The 24,385-nt window shown below is 45.7% G+C and overlaps 1 protein-coding gene across 3 annotated transcripts in view; it reads left to right on the top strand.

Annotated features, from left to right (window-relative positions):
- NFKB1 (nuclear factor kappa B subunit 1) overlaps positions 1–24,385 on the top strand; it is a 278,175-nt gene that overhangs the window by 149,182 nt on the left and 104,608 nt on the right. For all 3 annotated transcript variants that reach the window (XM_029597052.1, XM_029597051.1, XM_029597053.1), the window contains 3 exons: positions 17,593–17,741; positions 19,142–19,305; positions 19,848–20,006. In XM_029597052.1, coding sequence (XP_029452912.1) covers positions 17,593–17,741; positions 19,142–19,305; positions 19,848–20,006 — 472 coding nt within the window. The remainder of the gene's footprint in view (positions 1–17,592; positions 17,742–19,141; positions 19,306–19,847; positions 20,007–24,385) is intronic.

Below are 24,385 nucleotides of genomic sequence, written 5' to 3'. Positions count from 1 at the left end.
ACTTTGAGGATAACTTTCAAAAATCTCTGCGCAGCCCCATATACACATATGGGGTAGATTTTTAAACTTACGCACATACGTCCATGTGCCCATTGTATTCACGTAAATCTTTTATAAAATGGCAACTTGCGCGTGTTCCTCTTGGTCCTGCCCAGGAACACCTCTAGACCGCCCCTTTTTTGTGCAGGTAAATATGCGCGTGAAACCAAAAATACATGCGTACTTTTGATGTTTATAAAATAGCATGTACACGAGTAAAAGCTATTAACAGGCGTATATGCTCATTTTATGCATGAAATTCCTTCAAAAATTAACTCATTTGAATTTTTTATTTATTTATATTTTTTTTATTTAGCATTTTTTATATACCGAGGTATAGCAGGGTTGCCTTCACTCCGGTTTACATTCAAAACAACTTGTTACATTGAAAGATATTAGAAATGTAAATTTAACAATGAGAAATGGCATAAAATAGAAGTATGAACAGAACAAGATATACACAGAGTAGGTACACTGAATAGATGAAACAGAGATATCTGATTTCATATGAAAGGAGGCATCTAAAGCTTGAATCAGGAGAGATTGTCCGAGGGGGATAGTGAAGGATAGCAGGCTATCTAACTAGATAAATGAAGCCTGACCGACGTGCCGCAAATGCGCAGTAGAGAGCAGCTCTACTGCGCATGTGGCGGGCGAGCACGTCGGTCTTAGGCAGGGTAAGGAAAAAAAAAACATGGCGGCGGGTGGCAGGGGCGGCGGCGGGGGGCGGTGGCAGCGGGCGGCGGTAGCGGCGGCGGGCGGCGGCAGTGGCAGCGGGCGGCGGCGGCGGCAGCGGCCAGTAGCGAGGGAGGGAGGAGAGAGAGAGAGGGAGGGACGGACTGAGTGGGAGGGACGGAGAGAGGGAGTGGGAGGGAGTGACTTAGTGAGAGGGAGGGACTGAGTGGGAGGGAGGGACTGAGGGAGGGAGGGAGGGATTGAGTGAGGGGGAGGGACTGGGAGGGAGGGACTGAGGGAGGGAGAGGGAGGGAGAGAGGGAGGGAGGGACTGAGAGGGGGAGGGAGAGGGAGGGAGTGAGAGGGAGGGAGGAGGGGTGAGTGTGTGGGAGGGAGGTAGGGGGGGGGGGAAGAGTGAGGGGAGAGGGAGAATGAGGGAGAGGTGAGAGACAGGGATGTGAGTAAGTGGAAGGGGGAGAGGGAGAATGAGGGAGAGGTGAGAGACAGGGATGTGAGTAAGTGGAAGGGGGAGAGGGAGAGGGAGAATGAGGGAGAGGTGAGAGACAGGGATGTGAGTAAGTGGAAGGGGAGAGGGAGAATGAGGGAGAGGTGAGAGACAGGGATGTGAGTAAGTGGAAGGGTAAGAAGTTGTGGAGCAGAGAAAAAGGGAGTGGAGGAGGGCTGAGGGGGAAGGGATGGGATTGAGAGAGGGTGGGGAGTGACTGAGGGAAGGGGAGAGAGGTGGGAGTGACTGAGGGAAGGGGAGGGAGGTGAGAGTGAGGGGAAGAAGGCAGTGGGAGACAGAGAGTGAGTAAGACTGAGTGGGGGAAGGGGGAGAGAGGGAGAAAAAGTATAGAAGGGTGCTGTGTTAGAAAATGGACTGAAAACAAAATGTAATGTAGCCCGTTTTAACAGGCTTAACGGCTTGTGGGATTATAAATTAAAGTCATTGAGTGCTGTCCTTAAGAGTTTGGCTGAGTAGCCAGGATTTTAGGTCTTTTTTGAAGGATTTTAAGTTTTCTTGAGCGGTAAGGTAAGGTAATTTGAGTGGCTTTGCTTTATTTTTCTCGTTCCTTTTGTTTATTTCTTGTAAAAGGTTTTCCTCGATCTGCCCATTAATGAGGACTTTTGATAATGATAACTTTGGATATTGCTTTTTGCCTTCTTGTTCCATTTTCCTTTATGGCCAATATAAAGCTAATATGATGTATATTGTCCCAAATTGTTTTTTCATGCCATAGTAATTTTATGTTGTAAGACTTTTTTTTTTTGAAAACTATTCAAAAAAAAAAAAAGAAAGATAATTGAGCTACTCATGTTGCTTGCCAACACCTGGCACCTGTGGAACATGTTTTCCAAGATCTGGTAGAGGCATGGGCAGCATGTCCGCTCATGAACATTGTGCAGAGGCATACACTTTGATGTTTGCCATTTTTAAGCTGACGTTTGCAGAGCAGTGGAGTTCTGCTCCTCATCCTGACATTGGGAGAAAGATGTTCTAGGATAGAAATCATTGCCAGCTGCTACTAAAATCCCGCATACAGACTGCAGTGAACGTCGTCATGATTTTCATAATTGAAACTGCCATCATTTATAGGACATAGGATAATGCCTAGCATTATGTGGCTAATATTTTCTGTCCCACCTTTTCCAATACCCTTCCTGTGTGGTGATAAGAGACCCTCTTCCCTGGACAGGTAGCAATTTGCTGCAGAGTCTTTTATAATCAAAATTGAACCAGCAGACTGGTTGGGACTTGTCTCTTCTGTTAGACCAGTGTTATTCATTTAAGCTCTGTATTAGTTGACTGGTTGTTTAGATTTTGCAGCCTTCCTGTCTAATTAATGGGACTTAAGTGAATTCTGTCTCTTGCTGTATTTACAGAATCCCTGTTTGTTTAGAAAGTGGTCAGCCATTTATAGTGTGTAGGGCTGATTAAGCATACACCACAGACTTGACAGGTACAGGCAACATAAGTGCACGCCTAAGGCACCAAATTCTGAAGACCCTCAAAAACTGGTGCCCTCCCCACTTGCTCCCTGATTTCAGGGGGAAGAACCCCATGACCCCAGTCCTTTGCCTGTGAGTGCAGTAATGTTAAATCTAACCTGAGACTAAAGTTAGGAAAATTCCAGCAACAAGAGGTTCCATGGGTGTAGAGTAATTTGTGAATGACTATCCTGGTCCATCACCTACAGGGTGGGTCATTGATCCACATCTGAAAAGGTGACTCCAGGAGTCACTGGGAAGAGCCATCAGTCGAGAGGATCAAGTGAGAGTCAGTGAGATGCTGTGCTCTCCAGTTTTCTGGAGAGGGGAAGAGAGATTTCCTCCTCCTTTTGGGAGGAATTTTGTGGGATCTCCTTGTTTGTAATGTTTCATGGGTGGAAAGGTTGCCAGGAGCAACCCCCAACTGCTTTAGTTTCTGGTGGGAGAACATAACATAAGATATGCCATACTAGGTCAGACCAAGGGTCCATTAAACCCAGTATCCTGTTTCCAACTACTCTGAATAATTTTGTGTCATCTGCAAATTTGTTAACCTCAATTGTAACTCTTTCCAGATCATTTATAAATATATTGAAAAGCACAGGTCCAAGTACAGATCCTTGAGGCACTCCACTGTTAACCTTTTTTCCACTGTGAAAAGAGATCATTTACTCCTTCTTTGTTTACTGTCTTTTAACCAGTTTGCAATCCACAAAAGGACATTGCCTCCTATCCCATGAATTTAGTTTTCTTAGAAGCCTGTCATGAAGGACTTTGTCAAACGCCTTCTGAAAATCCAAATCATCACATTTACCAGTTCACATTTATCCACATGTTTATTCACCCCTTCAAAAAAAAAAAATGAAGCAGATTTGTGAGGCAAGACTTCCCTTGGGTAAATCCATATTGACTGTGTTTCATTAAACCATGTCTTTCTATATGCTCTGTGATTTTGATCTTTAGAATACTGTCTACAATTTTTCCTGGCACTGAAGTCAGGCTCACTGGTCTATGATTTCCTGGATCCCCCCCCTGGAGCTCTTTTTAAATATTGGGGTTACATTGGCCACCCTCCAGTCTTTCAGGTACAATGGATGATTTTAATGATAGGTTACAGGTTTTAACTAATAGATCTGAAATTGCATTTTTGAGTTCCTTCAGAGCCCTGGGGTTCATACCATCTGGTCTTGGTGACTTGCTACTCTTTAGTTTGTCAATCTGGCCTACTACATCTTCCAGGTTCACTGTGATTTGGTTCAGTTCATCAGAATCATCAGCCTTGAAAACCATCTCTGGAACCAGTATCTCCCCAGCATCCTCATTAGTAAACACAGAAGCAAAGAATTCATGTAGTCTTTCAGCAATGGCCTTTTCTTCCCTAAGAGCCCTTTTAACCCCTCAGCCATCTAATGGTCTAACCGACTCCCTCACAGATTTCTTGCTTCAGATATATTTTAAAAAGTTTTTATTATGATGTTTTACCTCTATGGCCAACTTCATTTCAAATTCTCTCTTAGCCTGCCTTATTAATGTTTTATACTTAACATGACAATGCTTATGCTTTTTCCTATTTTCTTCAGATGGATCCTTCTTCCAATTTTTGAAGGAAGTTTTCTTTTTTTTTTGCTAAAATAGCCTCTTTCACCTCACCTTTTAACCATGCTGGTAATCATTTTGCCTTCCTCCCACCTTTCTTAATGCATGGAATACATATGGACTGTGCTTCTAAGATTGTATTTTTAAACAATATCCACTTTTAACCTTTGCAGTTGCACCTTTCAGTTTTTTTCTATTTTCCTCATTTTATCAAAATTTCACTTTTGAAAATTTAGTTTTAGAGCTGTAGATTTACATATTGTCTCCCTTCCAGTTATTAGTTTAAATTTGATAATGTTATGATCACTGTTGCCAAGTGGTCCCACTACCGTTACCTCTCACCAAATCCTGCGTTCCACTAAGAATTAAATCTAAAATAGCTCCCTCTCTCATTGGTTCCTGAACCAATTGCTCCATGAAGCAGTCGTTTATTCCATCCGGGTATCATTTCAGAGATTTGAATGTACCCCTGGTTCCCCCCCGACGCAGCCTAGCGAAACACGGGACCGTGTCGGGGGACCAAGTTAAAAAATTATTTGGAATTCATGGAGTTGCCTGTTTGAATTATATATATCCTCGATGTTCTGAAAATTCAAGTCAAGTATACCATAGAAATTGATGGTGATTAAATATTTATCCTGCACCAGTGTACTGTGATACTTGCTTACGTGCAAGGTTTTGCTTCTCTTCTCTCTGGACTGGTAGTTTAAATCTCCCATTATTATTGCACTGCCAAATTGATTAACTTCCCTGATTTCTCTTAGCATTTCATCATCTGTCTGACCATTTTGTCCAGGTGGACGGTAGTATACTCCTTTCACTATACTCTTACCCAACACACATAGTATTTCTACCCATATGGATTCTACTGAACATTTAGTCTCTTGTATGATCTTTATCCTGTTGAACTCTATACCCTCCCGGACATAAAGTACTACACCCCCATCAAGTTGATCCTCCCTATCATTGCGGTATAATTTGTACCCTGATATAGCCCTGTCCCATTGGTTGTCCTCCTTCCACCAGGTCTCTGAGATGCCAATTATGTCTGTCTCATCCTTCACTGCTATATATTCTAACTCTCTCATCTTACTTCTTGGCATTGGCATACAGACATTTCAAAGTGCATTTTTTGTTTATATTAACCTTTTCAGTTGATGTGAATAATTTTAAATTCTTTAGCTCAGGTGATTCTTTACTGATAGGCACATGAGCTTCTTTTGCTTTTATTGGAACCTGTCTGTTAGGATGCCCTAACTCTCCTGTTTGATTAGTATCCTTCAAAGATATATTCCCCCGAACTATGCACTGCTGAGTGACTGTCGGCTTTCCCCCTTTTTCTATTTTAAAAGCTGCTCTATCTCCTTTTTGAAAGTTATTGCCAGCAGCCAGGTTCCATTCTGGTTAAGGTGGAGCCCATCCTTTTGGAAAAGTTTCCCCCTTCCCCAAAAGGTTGTCCAGTTCCTTACAAAACTGAATCCCTCTTCCCTGCACCATCATCTCATCCACGCATTGAGACTCCAGAGCTCTGCCTGCCGCTGGGGGATCTGCACATGGAACAGGGAGCATTTCAGAGAATGCCACCCTGGAGGTTCTGGATTTCAGCTTTCTACCTAGAATCCTAAATTTGGCTTCCAGAACCTCCCTCCCACATTTTCCTATGTTCTTTGGTGCCCACGTGTACCACGACAGCCAGCTCCTCCCCAGTCTATAATCCTTCCTAGGTGATGCATGAGGTCCACCACCTTTCCACCAGGCAGGCAAGTTAACAGGTGGTCCTCACTTCCACCAGACACCCAGCTATCTACATTTCTAATAATCGAATCACCAGTTATGATGGCTGTCCAAACCCTTCCCTCCTGGGCAGTAGCCCTAGAAGACGTCTTCGGTGCGAGAGGACAATGCATCACCTGGAGAACAGGTCCTTGGACTGTAAACGTCAGAGCCCAACATTGGCTATCATCTGAATCCAATTCCCGAATTATCCCTCCCCCACCGCCGTCATGATGCTGCAGTTACGTCAAAATCATGTAAGCTAATTGGATAAGGCTGTGGATGTCATCTTAGTAAGTGTATGCTTGCCAGGTTCTTATGGCCTGGATTGGCCACTGTTGGAAACAGGATGCTGGGCTTGATGGACCCTTGGTCTGACCCAGTATGACATGTTCTTATGGATGTAAGTGCCAATAAACAGATGGGACTCTAGATGGGGGTTCCCCTTCCAACTCAAATTTACTGCAGATTGTCCAAGATAATCAACTGGCACCATACACATTTGATTCTGGTTACATCACTGTTCCAAAGCTATTCTCCAAATCTGTTTCTATCTGTGAAAGTGTGCCTCAGTATTGGTGTCCTGAAATGATCACTTTCTCCAGGGCATGGAATGGTAAGCATCCCAAGTGGGCAGAGGTCATCTAGATGTGCAATCTCATCCCAGACAATATCCAAGGTCCAAATGATGGTCAAATCTCCCAACTTTGCTGTTCCATGAATGAAGGCTTTGATGGGGGTCTCCAGACAATATTCCTGCTCCTTGTTCTCCTCTCCAAATGTTAACTGATAAGGGATCTTTCAGGATGAAAAGTCTGAATGCAGCAGGGATACCAGCTTCTCCAGTTTCCCCAGTATTTGGGCAGGAAGGGTGGCAGGACGAATCTCCTGCTAAATAAAATGGAAGAAATCTGCACACGATAAATAACTCCAAAACTAAAAACAGAGTCAAAACTGTCAGTCGGTGGCAGTTCTTCTCTTGTCCTAACCTTTCCCAGAGGCAGGGGGGGGATTTTCCTTCCTTGAGCTAGGGAGTCCAGAATAAAGCACCAAAATTCCTTCAGTAAACTGGTAAACCCATCAGCCAAGTCATGGCCTGAAAAGGTAACTATTGCCTCCTTCCCAGCTTAGGACTTTAGGCCGTGAGACCAGGTCCACCGAGTGTAGGGAAAGAAATCAAATTCACTCTTCCTCCTTTGCCTACCACACTGATTTCCCGCGCTGCCTGCTTTTCAGCAGACAGGAGCTCACCACTCCAGCCGCCTCAGAGGGGGGATAGTTAAGAAAATAGTACATGTCTCTATCCCATGTTATAACTTATGGCCCATCTAATGGATTAGGTGGGCAAGCTGGGGTACTATCTGTACTGTTCACGTTTGTCTTTATAGAGCTATTTGGATATCTGTGAGCTGAATAGTCCAGATTTATGAATAGAAAAATTGTGGGCAGAATTCCGCCTTTTCCGTTTACAATCATCATATTGTCAAAACATTATTTTGTTTCCCTTTGAAGGCATTTTTCTTGGGTTATTAACTGTTTCATCTGTTGGCTGGATGATAATTGTGTGGGCTGGTTCATCTCGCTCTATAATAGCACCTGTGATACCGTAATAGCTTTGTATCACTGCCATGCTAATTAGTGTGGTTAGCAGGCTTTTGTTTTTTCTTTATGCGCTCTTCTTGAATATTACTTTATTTTCTGTGCATCTAACAAGAATAGTTATAAAAAAAAAAAAAAACCACCCTGAGAACCGATCCAGTATTGTGCAGGATACTTATTGCCAGTTTGCAGGTAAGGTATGCATTTGTCCAGTTTGAGGAAGGTTATGGGCTCCTATTGGGTGTACGATGCTAAACTGTATATTCAATATGCAAATATTGACTGGGTTGGCGTGGTGTAATGGGAAATGTCTGCAGATTACATGTTCACCGCAGGGGGTGTGGTCATTTTTATTGTACTCCAGTTAATGTCTGTTTTCCTGAGCTCCGAATTCGCTGGATAAAAATGATTTTAGCTACTGGAGAAAAGTGGTACAGAGACAACAGAACCCTGTGGCTTGGAGTTTGAGGCCTAGGATTGAAGAAAACCTCAAATCATGAACTGGACTGTGGACGCAGTAATGTTTCAAGTCAGCTAAAGGAGGGTAGAAGGAAAGAATTAAGGGCTTGATTTCAAAACGAGTTATGCGCTCAAGGCTCTGTTTTATGCCTGAATGTGGTGTTTTGAAAATCAATCACAGGGGCTGGTTTCGTGCATGCTTTGGTGCGCTAAGGAGAGGCATTCTAGGGGGTGGATGTAAGGGCAGAGTTGTGAATAATGTGCAGCGCTTTTGATTTTATAAAGTATGGAGTGAATTTTCCAAGAGGTTCGCGTCTATTGCTGTTTTATGAACATCGAGAGTACATGCATGTGTTTTTCCATTTTGCACGTATATTTTACCATCAGAAAAAAAGGGGTGAGCTAGGGGAGATCCGGGGTGGGGGTTCACAGATACGCACAGAAGGTGCTGTTTGGTAAGAGAGACACGTTTGCATTCCAGAACTTATTTATGCGCTTTTACACCTGCTATTTGACTTGCTGAAGTGAAATGAGACTTGTTTGTTGTCTGCAGCTTTTGGGTTGGAGGTCTGGGTGAGCTGGTGCAGGTATCTATTTTCATAACGGTATGCGTGCATCCTTTGTAAAATCCCTGCTCCCACATTTAATTCTGGGTGTTTATGTGGGCACTATCATGATTATTAACGCACATAAAATATATGTGCGCTCGTTTATAAAACAGGTAGAAAAAGTTTGTTGGTTTTTTTTATTTTGTATTGCAAATATTTGCGTGTACTGAAACATAAGTGTGTGCTTTCAAAGCAGAAATGCATAATATTTTACAAACCCTGCAGCTCCCATTGGCCAGTTTATAAAATACTAGCTTTAATCTCCACTTATGCATGTAAATGCTGTACCGCAGATAGGTTTGAAAGTTGGGTTCTATGCACGGAAGCCACCCCCTTGCTTGATGCAGGTGAAACTTTGTGAGAGATAATGTTTGCGTGTACTTGGCCAATTACCGAAGGATTTTTAAAGTGAGCTTGCATGCCCAAGTTCGCTTTGAAAACACTGTGTACAGAGGGGGCTGGTGCTAGCTTTTTTGCTGCTGTACACCAGCATTTACTGTGCTGCATTCAGGCTGCAAACTTTTAAGGGGTTTCCTTAGTAATTTCAAATATCAACAGGGGAAGAGTTTTGTCGGTATTTGTGATTATTCAGGGCTGGCAGAGATGTACATTTTGCAGCAGCTGTCCTGGGGATTGAGGATAAAATCACAAAATTACAGCAAGAATCATACATGGCCACTTATCCTGCCATGACCCTCATTATCTTCTTGTTATAAATTTCAAACCCTATAGCTTGATAAGTCTGAGCGCTCTTTCCACGCCTCCCCCATCTCTGTTACTTGTCGAATGGGTGTTAGAGGCTGTGGAAGCTCTCCTCTTAGTGGTGCAACCCGCCCTGAGGACTTCACTAGTAGGCACAAGGTAACAGTGCTTGAGGTCAAGGATGAAAAAACTTGGGGGAAGGGGGGTGGCCTGTACAATCCTGAAGGGGCGCATGCTCGCTGCCCAATCAAGGGAAAAAATGATTACATGATTGTCAGGTGTCAGTGCCAGAAAGGTGACCTCAGTGTAAGCGTGCCATAGCTTAGCTGTGCGTGTCTTTCGGTGGGCCAGGGAGAGCAGCTGCTTCTGCTGTGGTGGGTCCCAGTGGGAAGTGCCGGACATGGGAAGAGCCACTGCGGTGTCAAACAACCCAGGAAGAGCTGACACCCTCAGTCCTTAGTCCGGGAAGAGTTCCTGCTGCCGCAGGGTCCCCTACCCAGGGAGAGAGATCTCAGCTATTGCCCGCCTAGGGGAAAAGAAGTAGTGAGGTAGGAGAGAGGAATGGGCAAAGAAGAGAGAATGAGGAGGTGGGGAAGGGAAAATAAACCCAAAAGTATTAAAAAAAAATTAAACAAGCAATTCAAAATATGAGAAAGTAAAAAAAAAACAAAAAACAAAAAACAAAAGCAAACTAAGAAAAGTACAAAACTAGAGAGTAAAATAGGAAAAATTTGTGAAAAAGGGAAAAAAAACTGGGTGGGATGAGATGGAATTTTTTTCAGCTCCTAAAAAGTTCTGATTGGCATCTAAGTTTTTTTAAAACTTTTCCAGCCCTTACCATTGTGGTGCATGGCCTAGGTGTCTGGGTGTGGTGCATCTCACTAGGGGCCTGCGTCTGTCTGGGGGGAGGGGGGGGAGTGCAACTCTGTGTTTGTCTGGTATGCTGTGGTCTATCTGCCTGTGGTGTCTCTCTCTCTCTCTGTCTGGGTGTGCTGTGTCTGTAACTCTGTGTTCATCTGTGGTGTGTTTGTCTTGGTCTATCTAGGTATTGGATCTTTGTCTCTCTGTATCTATCTGGGTATGTCTCACACTTAGTCTGGGTGTGGGGTGTCTGTCTGGGTATAAGGTATCCATTTCTCTGGGTAAAAACAGGGGCTTTGAGCTACTGGCTGGCAGTGTGGCTGCCTGATGAAGACCCTTTTTGTATGTATGTGTGGGTTTTTTTGCTTTATATCGAGAATGTCGGTATATTAAAAAAAACCCTAAATAACTTTTTATTCTGTGATTCTCTATACTTAAACTTTGTATAAATTAATAAATATACATTTCATTTTTCTGTGATTTTGCCTAGTGAACATCATGCTTAAATTTAACAACATAATACTTACATTTAACAACATAATACAAAAATGTTTATCATACAAAAAATCTTTATTGGTTTTACAAAAATTATTTTTAATCAAATTCAACAGAATAAAAGCAAGTTGCTTTTAGAATCAAATCCTGGCAACCTTAAATGTTTAGAAAAAAACCAAAGTCCTTTAAACCAATGATCCAATGCAAGACTTCAGTGGTCTTGATATTTCTTATCATCGGTGCAACAGTGTTTCTGCTATGTGCTTGCACAACTGCGTTTGACAACTCTTCATTTAAATCGGCCGAATAACTTCTTTAATGCCCTGAAAGTTAAATTATAAATGTCTCCTCTTCACAAAGGGTCCTTTGTTTCACCCCAGAAGGGCTTCCTCAGGAGAATGGGGATCTGACGAGGCAACCGGATCGTTGATGCTAAAAATAGAATTATTGTAATAAGCTAAAACTATAGTGAACAAATTGAAAATTTCTCATTTAAAAACAAAAAGTACAACTCTGACCTACCATTTATGGCGTTTGGAATTTCACTTAACCACAAGTTATCTATGTTAAGGACATGTTCAGAATTGTTGCAATCTTTGAAATAGTCAATCTAAAACCAAACATCACAAGTATTCAGATTTTCATCTCCAACAACATGAAGGTATTAACTTTTTAAGGAATTTTGAATCACCTGTGTTTAAGCATCGGTGTTCGTGTTTTATTATTTTGAGTATATTTCTTCTAGAACACTTGATTATATATTTGTACCGCCACTTAGTGTAACCCATCTGGGGGGTGGGGGAGGCCACCAATTGCATGAATGGAAGGAGGGGGGGGACTGTTTCTCTAAAGGTTTGTTCACCCCTGCTCTAGGTGGCGTCTACTCCCAGTAGATTGCAGTCAACATTTAAGTTTACCTAACAATGAGTTTGCAGCATATTTCTTTCATGGTCAGACACTGTTCAGCAAATGCAATCAAAACCCACACGGAACGTGCTTTCCAGCCTGTTTGAGGAAAAGTTAAATGAGGCCCATGCCTGCATGTCAAGAAGGCGGACACGGGTTTCATTTTAATCGTCTTTCTTGGCAAACGCAAGCCGCTGCTGTTTGAACCAGCAGCTGACCCACGTTCTTGGCTGCGGCTGAGGTGGTAAATGTAAGCGCCATCTTCAGCTGTTCTCTCCGCAGTCCACAGGGGCACCTGCTAGACTACTCATCTAGAGATGTGAATCGTTTTCCATATCGTCTTAACGATAGAAATCGTGTGGCAGGGCAAGAAAATCGTGTTAGGCACGATTTTTTAGTTAAAAAATCGTTAAAAATCGTTTTTTTCCGATTAGTGCGCACTAACTCGAGTTAGTGCGCACTAATCGGAACTAATCGCACTAATCGGAAATCCTGCACACAGTGCCCTATCCCTGGTGCCAGGGATAGGGCACTGTGTGCAGGAAGATCACAACACTCCTGGTGTCAGGGTTAGGGCACTGTGTGCAGGAAGATCACAACACTCCTGGTATTAATAGGGATAGGGCACTGTGTGCAGGAAGATCACAACACCCCTGGTGCCAGGGTTAGGGCACTGTGTGCAGGAAGATCACAACACTCCTGGTATTAATAGGGATAGGGCACTGTGTGCAGGAAGATCACAACACCCCTGGTGCCAGGGTTAGGACACTGTGTGCAGGAAGATCACAATACCCCTGGTATCAGGGTTAGGGCAGAAGTTCTAGTCACATTGACTGATCACATTACTTGTTTTGTCAAGCTACCAACTGTTTCCATTTCCCATCCCCCATATACTGTCAGTGGGAAGCTTGGTAACATGAATAAATAAGAGGGCAGCCAATAGGAATACATATTCATTCCTAAACTGACCTTAACTGACCTGAAAAGTGTCAAATTGTATCATTTTCAGGTCAGTTAAGGTCAGTTTAGGAATGAATATGTATTCCTATTGGCTGCCCTCTTATTTATTCATGTTACCAAGCTTCCCACTGACAGTATATGGGGGATGGGAAATGGAAACAGTTGGTAGCTTGACAAAACAAGTAATGTGATCAGTCAATGTGACTAGAACTTCTGCCCTAACCCTGATACCAGGGGTATTGTGATCTTCCTGCACACAGTGCCCTAACCCTGGCACCAGGGGTGTTGTGATCTTCCTGCACACAGTGCCCTATCCCTATTAATACCAGGAGTGTTGTGATCTTCCTGCACACAGTGCCCTATCCCTATTAATACCAGGAGTGTTGTGATCTTCCTGCACACAGTGCCCTAACCCTGGCACCAGGGGTGTTGTGATCTTCCTGCACACAGTGCCCTATCCCTATTAATACCAGGAGTGTTGTGATCTTTCTGCACACAGTGCCCTAACCCTGGCACCAGGGGTGTTGTGATCTTCCTGCACACAGTGCCCTATCCCTATTAATACCAGGAGTATTGTGATCTTCCTGCACACAGTGCCCTAACCCTGACACCAGGGGTGTTGTGATCTTCCTGCACACAGTGCCCTATCCCTGGCACCAGGGGTGTTGTGATCTTCATGTACACAGTGCTCTATCCCTATTAATACCAGGAGTGTTGTGATCTTCCTGCACACAGTGCCCTAACCCTGGCACCAGGGATGTTGTGATCTTCCTGCACACAGTGCCCTATCCCTATTAATACCAGGAGTGTTGTGATCTTCCTGCACACAGTGCCCTAACCCTGGCACCAGGGGTGTTGTGATCTTCCTGCACACAGTGCCCTATCCCTATTAATACCAGGAGTGTTGTGATCTTCCTGCACACAGTGCCCTAACCCTGACACCAGGGGTGTTGTGATCTTCCTGCACACAGTGCCCTATCCCTGGCACCAGGGGTGTTGTGATCTTCATGTACACAGTGCCCTATCCCTATTAATACCAGGAGTGTTGTGATCTTCCTGCACCCAGTGCCCTATCCCTATTAATACCAGGGGTGTTGTGATCTTCCTGCACACAGTGCCCTATTCCTGATACCGGGGGTGTTGGGATCTTCTTGCACACATCCCGGTATCAGGGATCACAACACTCCTGGTATCAGGAATAGGGCACTGTGTGCAGGAAGATCACAACACCCCTGGTATTAGGGATAGGGCACTGCGTGCAGGAAGATCACAACACTGCTGGTATTAATAGGGATAGGGCACTGCATGCAGGAAGATCACAACACCCCTGGTATCAGGGATAGGGCACTGTGTGCAGGAAGATCACAATACCCCGGAGGAGTGAGGGTCAGGCAGCTCCCCCCTGTCTGTGAAGCCAGCCTCTCACTAGTAATGCAGGGAGGGAGCTGTCTCAGACTTCACCATCCTCCCCCCCCCCCCCCTCACCCACACACCATTCACTAGCTGGGACATGGGGGAAGTCAGGAGTGAGGGTCAGGCAGCTCCCCCCTGTCTGTGAAGCCAGCCTCTCACTAGTAATGCAGGGAGGGAGCTGTCTCACCCTTCACCATCCTCCCCCCCCCCCCCTCACCCACACACCATTCACTAGCTGGGACATGGGGGAAGTCAGGAGTGAGGGTCAGGCAGCTCCTCCCTGTCTGTGAAGCCAGCCTCTCACTAGTAATGCAGGGAGGGAGCTGTCTCAGACTTCACCATCCTCCCCCCCCCCCTCACCCACACACCATTCACTAGCTGGGACATGGGGGAAGTCAGGAGTGAGGGTCAGGCAGCTCCCCCCTGTCTGTGAAGCCAGCCTCTCACTAGTAATGCAGGGAGGGAGCTGTCTCACCCTTCACCATCCTCCCCCCCCCTCACCCACACACCATTCACTAGCTGGGACATGGGGTAAGTCAGGAGTGAGGGTCAGGCAGCTCCCCCCTGTCTGTGAAGCCAGCCTCTCACTAGTAATGCAGGGAGGGAGCTGTCTCACCCTTCACCATCCTCCCCCCCCCCTCACCCACACACCATTCACTAGCTGGGACATGGGAGAAGTCAGGAGTGAGGGTCAGGCAGCTCCCCCCTGTCTGTGAAGCCAGCCTCTTACTAGTAATGCAGGGAGGGAGCTGTCTCACCCTTCACCATCCTCCCCCCCCCCTCACCCACACACCATTCACTAGCTGGGACATGGGGGAAGTCAGGAGTGAGGGTCAGGTAGCTCCCCCCTGTCTGTGAAGCCAGCCTCTCACTAGTAATGCAGGGAGGGAGCTGTCTCACCCTTCACCATCCTCCCCCCCCCCCCCCTCACCCACACACCATTCACTAGCTGGGACATGGGGGAAGTCAGGAGTGAGGGTCAGGTAGCTCCCCCCTGTCTGTGAAGCCAGCCTCTCACTAGTAATGCAGGGAGGGAGCTGTCTCAGACTTCACCATCCTCCCCCCCCCCCCTCACCCACACACCATTCACTAGCTGGGACATGGGGGAAGTCAGGAGTGAGGGTCAGGCAGCTCCCCCCTGTCTGTGAAGCCAGCCTCTCACTAGTAATGCAGAGAGGGAGCTGTCTCACCCTTCACCATCCTCCCCCCCCCCCCTCACCCACACACCATTCACTAGCTGGGACATGGGGGAAGTCAGGAGTGAGGGTCAGGCAGCTCCCCCCTGTCTGTGAAGCCAGCCTCTCACTAGTAATGCAGGGAGGGAGCTGTCTCAGACTTCACCATCCTCCCCCCCCCCCCCCCTCACCCACACACCATTCACTAGCTGGGACATGGGGGAAGTAAGGAGTGAGGGTCAGGTAGCTCCCCCCTGTCTGTGAAGCCAGCCTCTCACTAGTAATGCAGGGAGGGAGCTGTCTCAGACTTCACCATCCTCCCCCCCCCCCCCCCCTCACCCACACACCATTCACTAGCTGGGACATGGGGGAAGTCAGGAGTGAGGGTCAGGCAGCTCCCCTCTGTCTGTGAAGCCAGCCTCTCACTAGTAATGCAGGGAGGGAGCTGTCTCACCCTTCACCATCCTCCCCCCCCCCCCCCCCTCACCCACACACCATTCACTGGCTGGGACATGGGGGAAGTCAGGAGTGAGGGTCAGGCAGCTCCTCCCTGTTTGTGAAGCCAGCCTCTCACTAGTAATGCAGGGAGGGAGCTGTCTCAGACTGGTATCAGGGATAGGGCACTGAGTGCAGGAAGATCACAATACCCCTGGTATCAGGAATAGGGCACAGGTTCTAGTCATATTGACTGATCACATTACTTTTTTTGTCAACTACCAACAGTTTTCATTTCCCATCCCCCCAACCATCACTTCAGTTGGAACCTTGGTAACATCAATAGATAAGAGGGCAGCCAGCCAATAGGAATACATATTCATTCCTAACTGACCTTTACTGACCTGGATAGTGTCAATAATTTGTATCATTTTCTGTTAGTGTTCCTGAGTTTCCATTTCCATTTCCCATCCCCCCAACCATCACCTCAGTGGGAACCTGGTTAACATCAATAGATAAGAGGGCAGCCAGCCAATAGGAACACATATTCATTCCTAACTGACCTTTACTGACCTGGAAAGTGTCAATTTGTATCATTTTCAGTTAGTGCGCACTAACTCGGAGTTAGTGCGCACTAACTCCCGTTAGTGCGCACTAACACGATTTAACGATTTTTAACGATAAATCGTTAGAATTTCTATTGTATCGTGTTCTATAACGATTTAAGACGATATTAAAATTATCGGACAATAATTTTAATCGTTAAAAAACGATTCACATCCCTATACTCATCTGTTTTTAGGCATGTGGAACAGCGTCACATTGCTACACAAGTAAACCGATGAGATGTTCCCAACGTTCGTCGGTATATAAAAGATATTAAATAAATAATAAATAATAAGAATATGCTTCATTTAAGTGCACTCAGTTACTCTATTTTTTTTTTCTTTTTCTTTTTCCTGGAAGTTTCCTCCTCCGTCTTCTTTGGGCTTCCAGCTCATTTGGAAGCAGGGCTGAGATCTGGCCCCTAATTTATATCCCCCCCCCTACATACTTGGACCAATTGTCTTGGACCAGGAGCCTTACAGTAGGATTCCTCCTGAAACCCTGCAGTCATGGGCCCTGAATCCAGCCACCAGATGTCACCCATGAGCAATGACCATGACTGCCTACCCCTGGTACTATGAATACTGCTGCTTCACCATCCCCAGCCCCATCCAGCTTGGGGAGCTGAAGTCCCAATTTAGAGATTAAACTGGGGGTTTTCTGCATAGCAGTGCATAGCACTGACACCAGGCCAGCTTCAATTTCTTGTCTGCCAGAACTAGTGGGTTAAGTTGTCCCATCTAAACCGGTGGCACATATACTGGCTTTTGCATTTTTATTTGTAAGTGTCATTTATGAAACGGTTTGTTGCCATGTTATTACAACACCAGTACAGTACAAAATTTGAAGCCTGCAGCTTGTGAGCACTATTAATGAGTATTGCCAGTCTAAAACCTCTGTATATAAGTGGTGCGATTCATTGAGAGGATTTTTTTTCCCATTGACACAAGATGAGCTCAACCCTTAGATAACTGGTCCCCCAAAATCTTGCATGCCCGGTTTGCACAGTAAAATATAATCAAAACACATTCATTCCTTAACATTTCACACTTTTTGTTCCTTATGCTAACCATTTTTGCTTCATGTCCATGAAACCATGTCTAATGATTATCGATATGAATCCTACCCTGAAATCATGGTGGTCACCACGCTATCAGATGTGCCGCATTCAAATTCAGAAATTGAAGAAAAAAAAAAACAAAACCCAAAAACAGTAAATTGGATATTTTAGTAACTTTGAACCAAGAGATGTTTTCCACCTTGTTAATCATATTTAATGTTCTTTTTAAAATGTATTTACAGATTCATAATTACGTTGGACACGCTAAGGTCATCGTGCAGCTAGTTACTCAGGGGAAAGATGTCCGCCTGCATGCCCACAGTCTCGTAGGTAAACATTGTGAAGATGGCATATGCACAGTTACAGCAGGACCTAAAGACATGGTTGTAGGGTAAGTCTATCATCTTGGGGGCTGGGGGTGATTCTCACAGGGAGATGAGAAGTGCAAATGTCAAAAGAAAAGTAGATTGTTTAGTTTTTGAAATTGGGAGGGAGGTATACCCCAATTCTTGGGCTGCTTCCCCTCCCCCAGCAGTAGTTTCTGGATCTGTGCACCACAGTGTGTGTAAACTCTGTGCCTCTCATTACAGCTTCCAGTTACACACAGAACAGCCGCTTCCTGCTCCTTCATAAATTTGGTTAACAGTTGCAGTTTCTAAAAAGAAAAAAATCAATTTCTGTGTAGGGAAAGGGTTTTTTTTTTCTTTTCTTTTTTAAGAGGGAAGGGAAACAAAAGAGAAAGCGGGGGTGTGAAAGAAATGAGACAAGAAAAAGGGAAGAGAGAAGGAAGATTGCTAGGGGAAGGGGGATTCATAGGCAGTTGGAAAGACAGTGATAGAACAGAAACTAGAAACGAAGGATATCGTAGAGATTCCCGAGGCTCCCAGGGTTCTGGGGGCAATTTTACATGCACAGTCATACGTACGAACAGCACAGTTAGCATCGGTGAAGATTTAATGCAAGCTAGGTAGAGAGAACATGGTACAAATCTACTCTTCTTTCACCTTTCATCCCTACAAATCACAATAAATCTTCACCGATGCTAACTGTGCTGTTCGTACATATGATTGTGCATGTTAAACTGCCTCCTAAAACCAAACTCTCCCCACAAATCTCACCCCGAGTTCATAATGCTCCCTCTTACAGTGGCATAAAAAGTTCAAAAATCAGTGGGCCTCCACAGAGGCTGTCGCTCCTCCTCCTCTCCCCTCCCCTCTCCCTCTCCTCTTTCTCCCCTCTCCCCTTCCGAAATGGGATTTGCGATAAATCCCATTTCAGCCATAACGCACAGCTATCACTGGCATAATGCTCAGGAGAAAGGTGTAGTTATTTCCAGCGTTAAATTCCACGATAGTGTGCTTTACATTATCGCACGCAACGTAAACCAGCCCTCATCTCCATTTACTCCGCCCAAACTCCTCCCACTTGAATAACATTTTCAAATTTGCATACACTTTTCACGATGCGGTATTTATCGCATGCATTAGGGCTCTAATGCCTGCAATTAACGCCCTAACGCATTTCGATAAATGACCCCCAAAGTTACTTGAGGTCTTGGCTCTACTTACACACAAAATCCTAGCTCCAACCCTGGAAAACGTTCATGCGCTTTTCAAATAAGGTATTAGCTTTATTCATTTTGCAGGGATTCTCTTTCCTGGGAAAGCCCGAATGAATAAGTCAGTTTATGAACACTTGTCTTAATGCTGTCTGTCGAATGAATGAATGAATGAGTGAACCTGTTGCTTGTGGCAGGAGAGCAGTCATTCTTCAATGCACATCTGTCTGTAGGTTTCCAAACCTGGGAATACTTCATGTCACAAAGAAAAGGGTGTTTGAAACCTTAAACTCGCGCATGATAGAAGCCTTCCGGAGAGGATATAATGCTGGACTGCTGGTACATCCAGAACTCGAATATGTGCCTGGGGAGCACGGTGGAGAAAGGCAACTGACAGGTGAGTGAGTGACGTCATGAGCCAGGACAGCTGAATTCCATTGAGAGTCGAGGCTAAAATGTTCAGGAAAAATGATCCCGCCGTACAGAGCCCTAAAAATGAATAAAGCACAACTGAATCTGTGCGCCCACCATTTAGGGCTAGGAGCCGCCGCTGCCAGGACCTGCTGTCGGTAATGGGTTTCACACCCCGGCATGCTGTGCCCTGTGGCAGGCGTTTTTTTTTTTCAATTGGGCATCCCTGCTCCTCCAGCGTGGAGCACATTCCTCCGCCTTCCACCATGGAGACCTCCCAGCGGAGAACCCCGAGGTAGCACAGGTTTTGAAACCTGTGCGCAGTCGTAGCACCTCGGTGGGGGGGGAGGGGTGCCGCTTTGGCCTCTGTGGCTCTCCGCTCACCTCTCTTCGATGTTCGGTCCGGTAGCCAGCTCAGAACTCCGATGACAGGGCAGGGAATTCCTCCAGATTTCAGACGTCTTGCTACGTTAACCCTGCTTTTGTCTGCTGTTGGTATTTATTCGCACAAGTCTTTCCGTGTTTTAGAACGAGAGAGGGAAATAATTCGACAGATAGCAGCTCAGCAGACGAAAGATATGGACCTGAGCGTGGTGCGGCTCATGTTCACTGCCTTTCTCCCGGACAGCAACGGCAGCTTCACGAGAAGGCTGGAACCTGTTATATCCGAAGCCATTTACGACAGCAGTGAGTGATTTGGGTGTTTTTTTTGTTGTTGTTTTTTTTTTTTAATGTACGGCATACTAGGACAGCCAATAACCTCTCGCTGTAACCATGCCCGTCCCACACTTTACCGCCATAAACTGAACAGCAGTCATCTTGCTGGTTCTAAACCCCTTAGTTATATCCTCTCGGATGCTGAGACAGTGCAGGTCCTGAATTCACTTCAGAGCAACAGAGAAGTGCAAAAGGAAAGGCACAGTATTTGCTCTTACAAATAACTACAAAAGCAGTGGGTTTTTTAATTGGGGGTTTGGTGCATTTATTTTTTTTACTTTGACTCACTTTGAACCAACTTTACAAACAGATGGAGGTCAATTTTCAGAGAGTTTTTATTTACCTGTGCAGAAATGCCATTTCTGAAAGTTTTCCTTTTCCACACTCTTTCCTCTCCCCCTCCACTCTCCTCTCCATGCAGGTAAAAGAATGCTCGCTGTTTCATAGTACGAGCTTTTACCTGGGGGGGGGGGGGGGGAGGGGATGAAGTGAGTTAATTTTGAAATCACTGCATGGAGTTTCTGGCAGATCTTGTGCAGAGTCTATGTGGTGGATACACTGAGCCATTTTTTCATATTTCCAGAAGTTTCCCTCTGAAAATTAGCTCCCCCCCCGATCTACAATCTCCACCAGGGAGTCTGAAAATTGCACTCATGCTTTGGTGAGAAACCAGCCCTCCCTGAGGAAGTACTATGAGATGTACCTATAGAAGAGTTCAAAGTGACTTCCTGAGAGTTTTATTTTCTCTGGCACTGTTAAATATGTGCAGCGGCCGCATTGCTTGCCTCTCACAGGCTGCATAGTATGCTTCCTTTTGTATCTTTCAGTATTTTATGCACTGCTACAATGTGAAAATGGCATTAGATCCTAAAAGTGCTTCGGTGACATGGTGCCCCACTAGCACCATGCTGTGATGTAGGGAAGAGGGCCCCTGATGAACCAACAACCCTTATTTCCTCCAATACCTTGGACCCCTTGGAAGATTCCTCAGATCCCAGAGTCACCTTGATGTGGTTATAAGAAATGTAGCCTCTGGCATCCTGACGAGCCTCAGTTTTGCCTTCCTCATAGTCTCATTGTAAGAGTTATGAGCAGGCATCTCCTATGTCCAGTAGACATTTCCTCAAGTGAATTAACAGGATTCTGAGCCAAACAGCATCATGCTGTGTAGCCATTGGAACAAGTGAGAGAGATGGTTATCCCCAGGCTGAAAAAGTAATAGAGAAAAGGAGATCAGCTGTAAATCCCTTCCTAATAAACTTGTCTTTAAGCATGTTTGTAGTTAAGAACTAGCAGAAACTGAACACCTAATTTATTAAAGTACTTAAATACATATTAAAATTTCATGTAGGCCCCCAGGACCTTGGGGAAAATTCTCATCTTCCTCTGACATCAGTCTTAAAATGATCTCTCGTGCTCTTCCTGACACACACACACACACTCACACTCACACACTCACACTCACACACTTTTCCCTAACAGTGGATCAATGATACAAACTTGGAAAGAGGTGGATCATCATGCTGTGAACCTTAAGAACATAAGAAATTGCCATGCTGGGTCAGACCAAGGTCCATCAAGCCCAGCATCCTGTTTCCAACAGAGGCCAAACCAGACCACAAGAACCTGGCAATTACACAAACACTAAGAAGATCCCATGCTACTGATGCAATTAATAGCAGTGGCTATTCCCTAAGTAAACTTGATTAATAGCAGTTAATGGACTTCTCCAAGAACTTATCCAAACCTTTTTTGAACCCAGCTACGCTAACTGCACTAACCACATCCTCTGGCAACAAATTCCAGAACTTTATTGTGCATTGAGTGAAAAAGAATTTTCTCCGATTAGTCTTAAATGTGCTACTTGCTAACTTCTGCCTTTCTCTTCTGCATGCACCAGGGGGAAAGTGTTATTTTAACATGACTACTTTTTTTTTTTTAAGTTTTGTCGTCATCTTTTTTTAAACATGTAGAATGTTAATCGACAGTTCTTTCTCCGATCAGTAAAAGAAACTGATTGATTTCCGTGGTTGGGGTGGAAGGATGATTTTAACTGAACTCTTTGCTTAAGAGTGAGCGAAGAGTTTGGAAACGCATCTTTCCACGAAATGAAAGGAACTGGAACAGCTCCAAAGATGGGGGTCAGGGGGAACAACTTCTATAAGGAGATTAAAAAGACATCCAAAGAAGGGCAGAGGATGAAACTCAGCATCATAAAAGTGTACCCATAGAAGTCTCATCAAATAGTCGTAGATTTACCACTTGAGGTGGTGTGCTAGACTGGGGGTGGATGCTCGAACAGCCAGACTAGGAAACTGTTCAGTAGGTTGATTGTGGCTGGTAGGCCCAAAATAAATTCAGCTTCTTGAGCAGCTAAATAAGCAGGAACAAAAATACAGCTGCTTCTGAGTAAACTAACTAGAACACAAATAAATACAAATTCTTGTTAGCATTAAATCAAAGCCTGAAGAATTAACCAGGCGAAAATGGTTATCAGTTACCACAAGTGCTCAGAGGCACAGCAGCTACAGCAGAGGCAGAGGATTCATTAGAAAGTGTTAATGCATTGATAACAAAAAGGGGCATATTTATGGACATTTTTAAATTACTGCACCATGTGGTAAGTTACCGCTTTGCATCAATAGTGTGGTAAACTTACTGCACCCTGTGATAATCCCTGTTTTCACATCTTGTGCTGGGAGGGAGAGGAAGAGAGAGACTATCTACAAGGCCTTCGTAGTAGTGAAGTATTTGACTGCCTTGAGCGCCGAATCGCAGGGGTCGCACAGGCGCACATTCATTCATTCACTGCCGGTGGGGGCTGCCGGAGAGGCAGCCCCCACCGGCAGTGAATGAATTCATTCATCCAGGCGGAGGAGCCGGCTGCTTTCGCCACCGGCTCCTCCGCCTGGATGAATGAATGCGCGCCTGTGCGACCCCTGCGATTCGGCGCTGAAGGCAGTCACATGCCGTGACGTCACGCCTTGAGCGCCGAATCGCAGGGGTCGCACAGGCGCGCATTCATTCATCCAGGCGGAGGAGCCGGCTGCTTTCGCCACCGGCTCCTCCGCCTGGATGAATGAATGCGCGCCTGTGCGACCCCTGCGATTCGACGCTGAAGGCAGTCACATGCCGTGACGTCACGCCTTGAGCGCCGAATCGCAGGGGTCGCACAGGCGCGCATTCATTCACTGCCGGTGGGGGCTGCCGGAGGCAGCCCCCACCGGCATTGAATGAATGCGCGCCTGTGCGCCTGTGCGGACCCCGCCGCCGCTGCCTGGAACAGGCGCCCACCCGCCCGCAGCCTAGATTTAACACGCGACCACCCGGCTCCCGCCGCCGCCGGCCACCTGGACCCACGCGGCCGTCTGAAACTAACGCGCGTCCCCCCACCCCCCCCCCCCCCCCCCCCGCCGCCCGGAACAGGCGCCCACCCGCCCGCGGCCTAGATTTAACACGCGACCACCGGCCCCCCGGATCCCGCCGGCCGCCTGGACCCACGCGGCCCTCCGACAGGTATTTAAAATTTTTGATTTTTACACTTCCTGGTGCCTGTCATTTCAAATGTCATTTGAAATGACAGGTACCAGCGCACCCAGCTTACTGTATAGGCGCTGTATTAAGCGCCTATACAGTAAAATGGGTTACGCGGGCATAACCCTTCCCTACCGCTTTAAAGCCGCGGCATGCATTTGCATGCGATTAGAGGAGAGTATCGGGGAGTTAGTGAAGAGAACTGTGCGTGCGGGGAGGAAGGGTGCGCCTGACACTGCCGCACTGTTTCTACCTCGACCTTACTGTATCGACCTGTTAGGGTTTTCAAGCTCCCTTGATTATGGATGTTTGCATTTGGGGAATCTATTCCCCAGCAATCTGCTATTCTTATGAAGCAGGAGAGGAGCAAACCCTGGTCTGGATTACACATAAGAACATTGGGTATTTTTTCTCTCTCTCCAGTTAAAGTCCAGGAAAAGAAAATGCTTCCCATTAAAGAAGATAAATTATGAAAGTATACAAGTTATTAATGGCAGTGCAGTTAGTAGGCAGTGAAGCATTTTTTTCTTTTTTGCATATCTTAGCCAACTAGAACAGGTCCATGAGGGCCACAAACTGGTCTGGTTTTCAGGATAACTGTAATGAATATGCATGAAACAGATTTGCATAAAACTCTCGAGGCCTGCAGTTGCCCACCCCTTTGGCTAGAATTTGAGCAGATAAAATGATTTTCGGCTGCAAATCTCCCTAAATCTAACCTTCCTGAATGTAACCAGCTAGTGCTGAAAATCACCAGTCAGCTAAATCATCTGTCACCTGCCCCAGCTAAGTATGAAATGTGAAGCCCCCCCCCA

The sequence above is a fragment of the Rhinatrema bivittatum genome, chromosome 1 (assembly GCF_901001135.1).
Source record: "Rhinatrema bivittatum chromosome 1, aRhiBiv1.1, whole genome shotgun sequence".
Lineage (NCBI taxonomy): Eukaryota > Metazoa > Chordata > Amphibia > Gymnophiona > Rhinatrematidae > Rhinatrema > Rhinatrema bivittatum.
Note: the sequence above shows the minus strand (reverse complement) of the source record. Positions and strands in the feature narration are given on the sequence as shown.